Source organism: Bactrocera neohumeralis, unplaced genomic scaffold, assembly GCF_024586455.1.
Source record: "Bactrocera neohumeralis isolate Rockhampton unplaced genomic scaffold, APGP_CSIRO_Bneo_wtdbg2-racon-allhic-juicebox.fasta_v2 ctg2526, whole genome shotgun sequence".
In the NCBI taxonomy this organism is placed as follows: Eukaryota; Metazoa; Arthropoda; class Insecta; order Diptera; family Tephritidae; genus Bactrocera; species Bactrocera neohumeralis.
Window position 1 is genome coordinate 9,059 of NW_026090194.1, and position 11,551 is coordinate 20,609.

The 11,551-nt window shown below is 32.7% G+C and overlaps 1 protein-coding gene across 1 annotated transcript; it reads right to left on the reverse strand.

The window, feature by feature from the left end:
* Positions 1-10,137: 10,137 nt before the first annotated feature.
* On the reverse strand, positions 10,138-11,016 carry LOC126766785 (uncharacterized). Its single transcript, XM_050484500.1, has one exon. The coding sequence runs from the start codon at positions 11,014-11,016 to the stop codon at positions 10,138-10,140; it is 879 nt and encodes a 292-aa protein (XP_050340457.1).
* Positions 11,017-11,551: the final 535 nt, after the last annotated feature.

Consider the following 11,551-nt stretch of genomic DNA (forward strand, 5'->3'; position numbering starts at 1 on the left):
GGAAATTTGAGTTCGATTTTCACCAAAAAAAAGTTTTTATTGTTTTTTTTTTTTTTTTAATTTTCACTGGAGCTTTCGTGTTTTATAGATTTTTGTACTATTTTCACGCTCACTTTTTTTGTAAAATGTATACTTTAGTATTTATTTTAAACTTTTTGCACTATTGTTTCGTTTTTTATAGAATTTTTTGCTATTTTCGCACTTTCCTTTTTTTGTAAAATGTATATTTAAGTATTTATTTTAAAATTTTTGCACTTTTGTTTGTTTTTTATAGGATTTTACTTATTACTTATCAATTTCGCACTTCCTATTTATTTTAAAATTTTTGCACTTTTGTTTCGTTTTTTATAGGATTTTTACTATCTTCGCACTTCCTATTTATTTTAAACTTTTTGCACTTTTGTTTCGTTTTTTATAGAATTTTTTTTACTATTTTCGCACTTTCTTTTTTTTTGTAAAATGTATATTTAAGTATATATTCTAAACTTTTTGCACTTTTGTTTCGTTTTTTTATAGAATTTTTTTTACTATTTTCACACTTTCTTTTCTTTGTAAAATGTATATTTAAGTATTTATTTTAAACTTTTTGCTTTTATTTCATTTTTTATAGGATTTTTTTTACTATTTTACTTTCTATTTATTTTAAACTTTTTGCACTTTTGTTTGTTCTATATATCTCACTAATTTCACTAATTTATGCATCGTTTACTTTTTTTGTAAAATGTATATTTAAGTATTTGTTTTAAACTTTTTCGCTTTTGCTTTTTTTAATTAAACTTTTTAAATATTTTCGGCAATGCTTGATCTTTTGATCAAAGTTAACCCGACTGCGCCAGTTATAGTTTCCGAAAAAAAGGAGCTTAGGCTTTTTTTTTATAAACTACGACCGCCTTTATTGAATTGAATCTTAAGACTGACTAACTCTATATTCCTTATTAGTTTACATACTCCTTATTCTAATGCTAACTGTACTGACATTCTTAGTTAGTTAGCTTCTAATATTAGGCTTAACTGTATTATCGTTCGACATTAGCTTATTTACTTATATATACTTATTTATATATATATGTATGTATACATTTATGTTTTTAGTTGAGATGGCGTTAGCAGACCCGAAATACGCTCACTCTCTTATTCCGCAACTAAGCCTAATGTGGAACCTAATTTTATGTTTTTAGTAAGCATTTACTATATACATACATAAGTATATATTATTACAAGGTGTTTAGAGTATAGGAATGTAACTCCTCCACCCTTTGATTTGAGATTCTCCTGGATCTCATTACAAAAATATATAATAATTTTATTAAATTTTAATTAATTCAATAGATAAAATAAGTTTTTTTTTATAAATATGTAAATTGTAAACATTTTTAATTTGGAGTTGTTTTAAATATGATTTTAATAGCGTAGCGTATCTATGATTTTAATAGCTTAACGTATCTATGTATAGTGCTTAAACAAAAGAAACGTTGTTTTATATTAATATTAATATAAATAATGATAGGTAATTATTGTTTTATATTTCTACAATTTTATTTTCAACAATGGTAAGTATATATTTATTAAAATTGAGACGATCGATGAGAATATAGGTTATATACATATAACCGGAATTTAAAAAAAAAATTATATATTTTTTTTTTTTATCTTCTTTTAAAAGATATATATTGTGCATTAAACTGAAGAGGATAGATTTTTGTTTTAAAATGGGGTAATTGTCGTTAGAGTTTCTATTGTCATTGTTGTCATTTGCAAATTTAAAAGGGCGTTTAATATTTGAGGTATGTACGTTTTTTAGATTTCTTTTAATAAATTTTGGTTCTTCTTTGTGTCTAACGCTTTTATAATTTCGAATGAAACCTTCTCTCCTTTTTTCTAGGTAATTTTCCTTTCTTGTGTTATGTTTAGAAATGATCTTCAATTTTGCTTCTTCTAACCGATTTTTAATTATGCTATGATTAACTTTGTTGTTTTGAACATCTAAAGGAGTAGCTTTTATTGTGGTATGAAATGAATTGTTATAAAGTTTTACGGCTTTACACATTTGAATAGTAATTGGAACTTTTTCTTCTAAATTTAGGGTTCTTATACGTTCGGTAAGAGTATTATTTATTCTCTCTACATCTGAATTTCCCGTATGGCTATGTGGTTTAGTGGCATGAAATTCTATATTTTCTCTATTTAAAAATTCCCGGATTGGTTTTGAATTAAATTCATTATCGAAAACAAACTTTTTTATATGGCCTTTAATTGACAAAAATTCATTAATTTTATCTATGATCGTTTGACTATTTCTATCGGGTAAATGGAAAGAAATAACATGTTTTGAAAATTTATCGATGAATATTATAAATGACTGTTTACTGTTAACATAAGTATCTATATGAACAATTTCATTAACTGTATTTGGTGTTTCGGTAATTTGAAATTTAGCTTTGATCGGATTTCTATCATATTTTCCACCATTACATATGTCGCAATTATTTATTATTTCATGGATTTTAATTTTTAGTTCTGGATGATATACTTTATGCTTCATTCCCTCGTAAGTTGGAATAATGCCCGAATGTCCTACTTCGATTTTATGGAAAAACGATATTTGTCTCTTTAGTTCGTATTCATCTTCGATATCTTTGGCAAAGTTTGTACAATTTACAAAAGAGATATTTTGATTGTTTGCGAAAGAATTTAAAAGTATTTGTTCCACTTCATTATGTTTTTCTTCATTAAGTTCAAAATATATAGCGATCTTACCTTTTTCAAAATGTTTATTTACAATATTAATAACGTTGTGAGAGTTAATATCTCTTATATCGATAAAAATGCGTTTGTTTTTGAAAATATTTTCTACTTCTTTTTCTTTTGCTTCGACTAAAATTAATTGCTGTTTGAAACGATTTACGACTGTATTGAGAATGTTAAAGTGATTATAAAGATTTTCTTCATGAGAATGGCTAGTTTGGACTTCTATTGAAAGCATTGTTTGGTCTTGTTGTTCACCAGCGTTTAAATCTTTTATTTGCAACATTTTGTTAAGGGTCATTCCCAAATTTTCGGAATTCACCATGTTTATTTCATCACTGTTAGAAAATCCGCTATTTTATGCTCAGAAAATCCGCTATTTTATTTTCTTTACCGGTTATATAATCGATTTTTGCATCATACTCTCCTAATTGTACCAGCCAACGTTAAAGTCTTGGATTTATATCCTTACCAGAATTTTTCTTTTGTAGCCATTTAAGTGGTTGATGATCTGTTTTTAGATCGAATTCTCTTCCATATAAGTAGGGTCTGTAGTATTTTACTGACCACACTATTGCTAATAGTTCCTTTTCGATGGTTGAGTAGTTTTTCTCGTGAGTATTTAATGTGCGTGAATCATATGAAATTGGGTGGTCGTCTTGTGTGAGAACTGCGCCAATAGCAAAGTTGCTAGCGTTTTTAGTTAATTTAAATCTTTTTGTAAAAATTGGATACCTTAAACTGGGGGGATTTGTAAAAATATTTTTTAAATTTTCGAAAGCGGTTATATAACTTGGGTTATTAACGTTAATCTTTGCATCTTTTTTCAGATATGCGACCATAGGATAAGCTATTTTAGAATAGTCTTTTATAAATTTTCTATAGAAGCCGGTAATGCCTAAGAAAGATTTTATTTGCTTTTGAGAAATTGGTAACTTTAGTTTTTGGATAGCTTCAACTTTATTTGGATTTGGTTTTATTCCTTCAGGAGTTAGTATAACCTAGAAAGTCTAAAAAAACTGCATTTTTCTAAACGTATTTTCAATTTTGCTTGTTTTAGTTTTGTAAAATTTTCATATTATTTATATGTTCTGACAAAGTAGTATAAAAATAAAAATGTTGTCTAAGTGTACAACGCATATCTTGTTTATAAAATCTCGAAGTACTGAGTTCATAAGACGTTGGAATGTCGATGGAGCATTTTTAAGACCGAATGGCATTCTTAAGAATTCATAATGTCCTAACGGAGTAGAAAACGCTGTTTTCTTCCTGTCGTTTTCATCTACCAGTATTTGATGAAATCCTTTCGCGAGATCGATAGAGGAAAAATATTGTGCTCTTCCTAGTTTATCCATGATCCCATCGATATTAGGTATCGGGAATTTATCGCTAATAGTAATTTCATTTAATCTCCTGTAATCGACGACGATACGCCATTTTTTATTTCCGTCTGCATCCGCTTTTTTGGGGACTATCCACAAAGGGCTGTTGTAAGCAGAGTTGCTTTCTCTAATTATATTATGTTCTAACATTTCTTTTATTTGTTTTTGTATTTCTAATTCATGAACTTGTGGATACCTATAAATTTTCGAATAAATGGGTCTATCGTTTGTTGTAATAATTTGATGTTTGATTTCATGCGTAAAAGAAAGTTTATCTCCTTCTTTGAAAAATAATTCGTTAAATTCTTGTAATAGATCTTTTATCGATTGGCTTTCTTCGATATTTAAATGATTCAAGTTTAAGTTTTTTATATCACTGAATTCGAGAGCGTAAATTTCCCTTTTTCCATAAGGAATTCGTTGATCAAAATGAATTATGTTTCCTAATATATTAATAAATGTGTTTTCTACATCAATTTTAGCTTTAAAAGGAATAAGAAAATTTTGTCCTATAATAGCTTCGTATTTGTTGCTGTTAAAATCTATTACTTTCCATGATAAAGTACCTAAGACGTTAAATTCTTTCGGAAAAGGTGTTACAATTTTATATTTTATTTCATTAATTCCGTTGATAGTTCCATAGCATAACGGTTTGGAAACTTTTTCCTTTTGAAAATTTTCGAATAGGGCGTTTGGTTTTATGATGCTAGTTGTTGAACCTGTATCTATTAAGCATTTAATTCTGTGATTTCCTATTGTTACTGTTATTATGGGGAGTTGAGGGTTTGAGGCGGTGTTAAAAAATTTACTTCTTTTTCTTCACCATTGCCTATTTCCATCAAATTTGAACTATTGAACAAACGACTTGTACTTGGATTGTAATCGACGCTCATATGAGAGCTTTTAGTTTGTCTCAGTAAATTTGGTTGTATTTTATTTGTAGAATTGTTGTACCCGTAATCGTAATTATTCCGATTGTTGTAATTGTTACGATTAAAATTTGTATTACGTATGTAATTGTTACTGTTCCGGCTTTGTTGTCTATTGTCGTTCGTTGGTTTGGTTTGCCTATTGTCTGAAATTTTATTATATTCGTAAGATCTATAACTTTTCTTGAAACCTTCGTAGTTTGTTTTGTTTTTATCGACATACTTTCGATGTCTATAATCTATCGCTCTTTTGTCCTGCAGCAATTTTAACTTTGAATATTTTACTATTATATCATTTAATGTTTCCGTTTCGGTTATATGTGCCCTTATAGGCCCATCGATTTTCTCTAACAGTATATCAACAAGGTCCCTATCTACATTTTCAGGTTTGTAAATGCCCGGTTTTAAAGGTCAAATATGTAATTTCATTTATTTCTGCCTTACATTTTTCAAAAATTATAAATAATTCATTAAGATTACTTACTTTGACCGTCCTACAAAAATTGAATACCTCTGCGTATGTCTTCCTCGGACGAGATCCTTGTAGAATTTTGGCCTTAATCGCTTCCCACGATGAGTTGTCCTCCAGTTCTCTCGTTCTTTTTCCAGCGGTGCCCAGTATTTTTTCGTTTTCTATAATGTTGATACAATGTTGGATGAGTTCCTGGTCTGTGCCGCAAAGAGAAATGTTGGTTTCGACCGCTTTAATAAATGCTTTTGGATTGTGATGGTCGTCTAGTGGCTTCATTCTCCGGAATTGATCCATGATGTCCCTTGGTGACATGTGAAATCTGTAGAATTGTGGTTGTTGGTTTATTTGTAGTTGTAGTAGATGTTGAGCATGTTGTTGTTGCATTTCTTGTTGTTGGGTTTGTAGCAATTCTTCTTGCCTTGCGATAACTCTTTCCAGCTCGGCGATGGTTTGGTTTAGATTCTCCATTGTAGTAGTAGTTGTAAATAGGTCGTTTTAATTGTGGTTTGAAGATGTGGTCCGCGGAGTATTTCTTTTTGGACCAGTTGTGGGAAAGTAAAGATGTATTTTCCTTTTGTTTAGAAGTCTTTTAAACGTTGTAGAAACTTTTTTATATGTATTTTGTTTCTATTTCTGGATGCACATGAGCTTAATTATTTCTAGGCCGCTGTCCTTATTATTTTTCGGGTAACTGTATACATAGCCTTTGCTTTTAGAAATTTTTCATTAACTTTTTATTTTTATATTTTTTTTCTGTTCTCAATATTTTCACTAGAACCAGTATTACTTGGCGTGTTTTGTTTTATTTTGATGGTTAAATTCGGTTGTCCGTAACTGTATACACTTTTATGTTTTAGAAATGTTTTTTTTTTTTTTTTTTTTAATACTTGTTAAATTGTTTAATTTTCACAAAAATATTTTAACTCTTTTTCTTAATATTTTTTTTCGTTTTCGTTTTGTTTTTTTTTTTCAATATATATTTGTTTTTTGACACATTAATAATATTTCAATTCTTTTTTTTCTAATATTTTTTGCGTGTGAATATTTTTTGTTTAAACTGTGAATTGGTTTTGTTGGTTCCGCAAAAATATTTGTTTTTAACTTGCTGTTTTTTCTTCTTTTTTTGTGGCGGTTCACAAAACGGTTTTAAAAAATGTAGTTGCTTTTTCCGAAACTGTGCTTTATATATACATATATGAATATATGTATATACCGCAAGTTCCGTTCTTACTGTTTTAACGCGTGTTGCAAGCTGTAAATTTTAGCTTTGTCGATACTGTACTTTTCACGGCAAACGTAATTTCCGTTGTTACTGTTGCAAGCTGTGAATTTCTTAAATCTTTGTCGAAACTGTACTCATTCTTTGTGATACGTGACACTAGCACTTTTTGGACGACTTGTAACTTTCTGTAAATTTTTTCTTTTTTAGCACTTATTTCGCTTCTCTTTTCCTTCAAGATTTTAATGCTTTTTGTTTAATGCTTTATTTTCACGTATTTTCAACAAAAAATTTTCTAATTTTTTTTTTCACTGTAGCTTTCGTTTTCTTTTTTTTGGAAATTTGAGTTCGATTTTCACCAAAAAAAAGTTTTTATTGTTTTTTTTTTTTAATTTTCACTGGAGCTTTCGTTTTTTATAGATTTTTGTACTATTTTCACGCTCACTTTTTTTGTAAAATGTATACTTTAGTATTTATTTTAAACTTTTTGCATTATTGTTTCGTTTTTTATAGAATTTTTGCTATTTTCGCACTTTCCTTTTTTTGTAAAATGTATATTTAAGTATTTATTTTAAAATTTTTGCACTTTTGTTTCGTTTTTTATAGGATTTTTACTATCTTCGCACTTCCTATTTATTTTAAAATTTTTGCACTTTTGTTTCGTTTTTTATAGGATTTTTTACTATCTTCGCACTTCCTATTTATTTTAAACTTTTTGCACTTTTGTTTCGTTTTTTATAGAATTTTTTTTTTACTATTTTCGCACTTTCTTTTTTTTTGTAAAATGTATATTTAAGTATATATTCTAAACTTTTTGCACTTTTGTTTCGTTTTTTTATAGAATTTTTTTACTATTTTCACACTTTCTTTTCTTTGTAAAATGTATATTTAAGTATTTATTTTAAACTTTTTGCTTTTATTTCATTTTTTATAGGATTTTTTTACTATTTTACTTTCTATTTATTTTAAACTTTTTGCACTTTTGTTTGTTCTATATATCTCACTAATTTCACTAATTTATGCATCGTTTACTTTTTTTGTAAAATGTATATTTAAGTATTTATTTTAAACTTTTTCGCTTTTGTTTTTTTTTAATTAAACTTTTTAAATATTTTCGGCAATACGAATCGATTCCTTTGATCTTTTGATCAAAGTTAACCCGACTGCGCCAGTTATAGTTTCCGAAAAAAAGGAGCTTAGGCTTTTTTTTTCTACGACCGCCTTTATTGAATTGAATCTTAAGACTGACTAACTCTATATTCCTTATTAGTTTACATACTCCTTATTCTAATGCTAACTGTACTGACATCCTTAGTTAGTTAGCTTCTAATATTAGGCTTAACTGTATTATCGTTCGACATTAGCTTATTTACTTATATATACTTATTTATATATATATGTATGTATACATTTATGTTTTTAGTTGAGATGGCGTTAGCAGACCCGAAATACGCTCACTCTCTTATTCCGCAACTAAGCCTAATGTGGAACCTAATTTTATGTTAGTGAGCTATTAAGCATTTACTATATACATACATAAGTATATATTATTACAAGGTGTTTAGAGTATAGGAATGTAACTCGCGTGAAAGGAAATCGGGTACTGTGTTTTCTTTACCCTTTACGTAACGTATATCAGTCGTAAATTGGCTGACGTAATGCAAGTATCGAAGGTGTCGTGGCTCTGCCTTTTCGGGTTTCTGTTTAAAAGCGAAAGTGATTGGTTTGTGGTCGGTGTGGATTGAGCAACACCTACCTTCAAGTTGGTAGGCGAAGTATTTAACGCTTTTATATACGGCGAAAAGCTCTCTTGAGAATGTACTCCAATTACGTTGAGATGTTGTTAACTTGCGGAAAAAAATCCTAGGGGCTGCGCCTCGTTGTTTTTTATTTGGTGCAGCACGCCTGCAATACAATTGTCTGATGCATCGACTGATAGTGTGAGTTGTGCGTTTTCTTGTGGATGCGCGAGCAGGGTTGCATTGGCTAATTTTAGTTTAAAATCGTTGAATGCTTTTCGCGACTCTTCGGTCCACTGAATTTTGCGTTTGTCGTTTTTGATGTTGCCCGGAATAAGAGCTTGCAGGATATCTTGAGTACGTGCAGCGCCGGGTATAAGTCTTCGGTAGAAGTTGATAATTGCTATGAAACGTCGTAGGTCCTTTGCGAATGTTGGTTCCGTGTAAGCGTTTATTGCCTCTACTTTTTCTGGCAGTGGAAAAATACCGTTGGGTGTGACTAAATGACCGAGATACCTCACGTTTGACTGACCAAAAACACATTTATTGCCGTTAACGGTTAAGCCGTTTTGCTTTAAACGCTCGAACACAATTCGAAGGTGTTGCTTATGTTGAGCTTCGGTGCAGGACGCGATGCAGATGTCGTCTAGGTATGGTACGACAAAGTCTAATCCTCGAAACACACTGTCGATGTGTCGTTGAGATGTTTGGCCCGCGTTGCATAACCCAAATGTCATGTATCGAAATTCGAATAAGCCGAACGGAGTTGTTATGGCCGTTTTTGCGATATCATCGGGATGCATGGGTATCTGGTGGTACGCCCTTTCTAGGTCGATAGTTGAAAATATGCTTTTGCCTGCAAATACTTGATGAAATGTCTGGATATTTGGAATGGGGTACCTGTCCTTTTCGGTGACGGCGTTTAGTGCCCTATAATCCCCGCACGGTCTCCAGGTATTGTCCTTTTTAGGGGCCATATGAAGTGGCGAAGCCCATTGACTTTTGGATGGCTGGCAAATACCCTTCGCCATCAGGTATTCGAATTCCGCTTTGGCGGCTTTTAGTTTTTCGGGTGTGAGGCGTCGTGGTTTTGCGTTCACTGGTGGACCGCTCGTGACGATGTGGTGGAACGTTGCAGTTTTGGCGATGCGTTTATTATGTGACGGTGCGAATAGTTCCTTAAATTCTGAGAGTAATTCTGTATATTTGTTTGTACCAGTAACAAGTTTAATGCCAGTGGTAGCTGTAGCTCGCGTTATACCGTATGTATGTAATTTCGTCGTTTTATCGATTAGTAATTTGTTTTTCAAGTCTACTAGCAGGTCGTAGTGCGTTAGGAAATCCGCGCCGATAATTAGCGATTTTACGTCGGCTATACAAAATTTCCATTCAAATGGGCGACGGAGGCCGAAATTTAGTTTCATAGTTTTCTGTCCGAATGTTTGCATTGGCGTTCCATTCGCCACGTAAATTGGCTGGGTAATTGTCGGTTTATGTGTGTTGTTTGTTGCGGTTGCTGGTATCACCGATATATCTGCTCCGGTGTCGATGAGGAAATGTTGATTGTCGTAAACGTTTTTTATGAAAAGGCGGAGGTTGTTGTTGCCGTGGCCGAGCTGGCAAGCGCCTCCCATGGCTTGAGCTCGGGGTACTAGTTTTTTTGGTCCTCCTGTGTGCTGCCGGTCGTACGGTCAAACTTGCATGGTGGCCTGCACTTACGAGCGCTCGTTCCGCATTTGTAGTGATACCAGCATGTGTCGTGGTGTTCGCGACTTCGTGAACCCGATCGTGTAGGTGTTGGTCTCCGTTGGTTGTCGCGGCGTGGCCATTTGATGTCTCGGAGATCCCGTGAGAGCGCATTGATCTGGCGTTGCATTTCTAGAATTACTTGACTTGCAGGTTCATTGCCGGCGCTTTGCTGTGGGTGTGTGTTCACTGTCTGCTGAGGGCTTTGTTGAACAGCGTGTATGAAAGAGTTGCTGTCTTTGGTAGCCTCCATGATACGATCGGCCATCGTTGCTGCGTTGACTAATGTTATGTGCTCGTCTGCGGATAGAATTGCGCGTATTTGTTCAGGCAGATTCCGAAACCATAACTGCTTTAGGAGCTCGTCTGTAACCGGTGTAGCTGCGGCCCTTGTCCGCATTTCGGCTAACAACTGTGACGGTTTGCGGTCACCGAGTGATAAGTCGCTGAGGAGCTTTGTTAGTTTGGTTGGTGTGCTATCGGCAACTTCGTTAATGATTCGAGCCTTGAAGTTTTCATACATTTCGTTGCGTGCTGGTGGATTGGTACGGAAATCAGCTAGTTTGTATATAACGCGCGTAGGCAGTTGTCCAATTATGGTATAGTATCGTTTTCTGTCGGACACGATACCTGCCGCTTCAAATGCCGCCTCGAATTGCCAGAACCATAGGTCGGTATGTTCCTCAACGAAATCTGGAAGCTTAACTTTCCGTTGGTCCAGCGTGTCCACACGCATTGGTGCCTGTTGCTCTGGAGCCGGTGTCTCTTGCTCGTCGTTGGGCATATTTTTATTTTCGAAAGATTTCTCACTTGTGGGGGTAGCCAGTATGTTCTGCCGCTTCGTCGGGGTCACCAGTATGGATCTTCTTTGGTTTGATTAAAAAACGTGCTTCAACTTCTGAATATGGAACTGGAAAGAAAATAAGAATAACAGTTCTGTTAACTGCGATGCAGATACATAAAATAATGAGTGCTGCCAAAGCCTCGAATTGATGGTGCTGCTCTTGGCTGACAGGTGTGTTCGCGTACTACACTGCCATAGGTGTGTTCGCGTACTACACTGCCACATAGGTATATAGCCGACTTCTTGCATGTACACATTTAGAAATCCATATCAAGTTGCTTCAAATTATTAAATTCACATATTAAAGTTAATTAACTTTCTTCATCTTACTAAGGTTGGCATAAAGCCATAACGGCAGTGCATTTGGAAAAATTCCCCAATTTTACATTTAGGTATAAAACCGATTTTCTTGCATGTAGACATTTTGAAATCCATATGAAGTAGCTTCAAATAATTAGCTTCACATATTAATGTT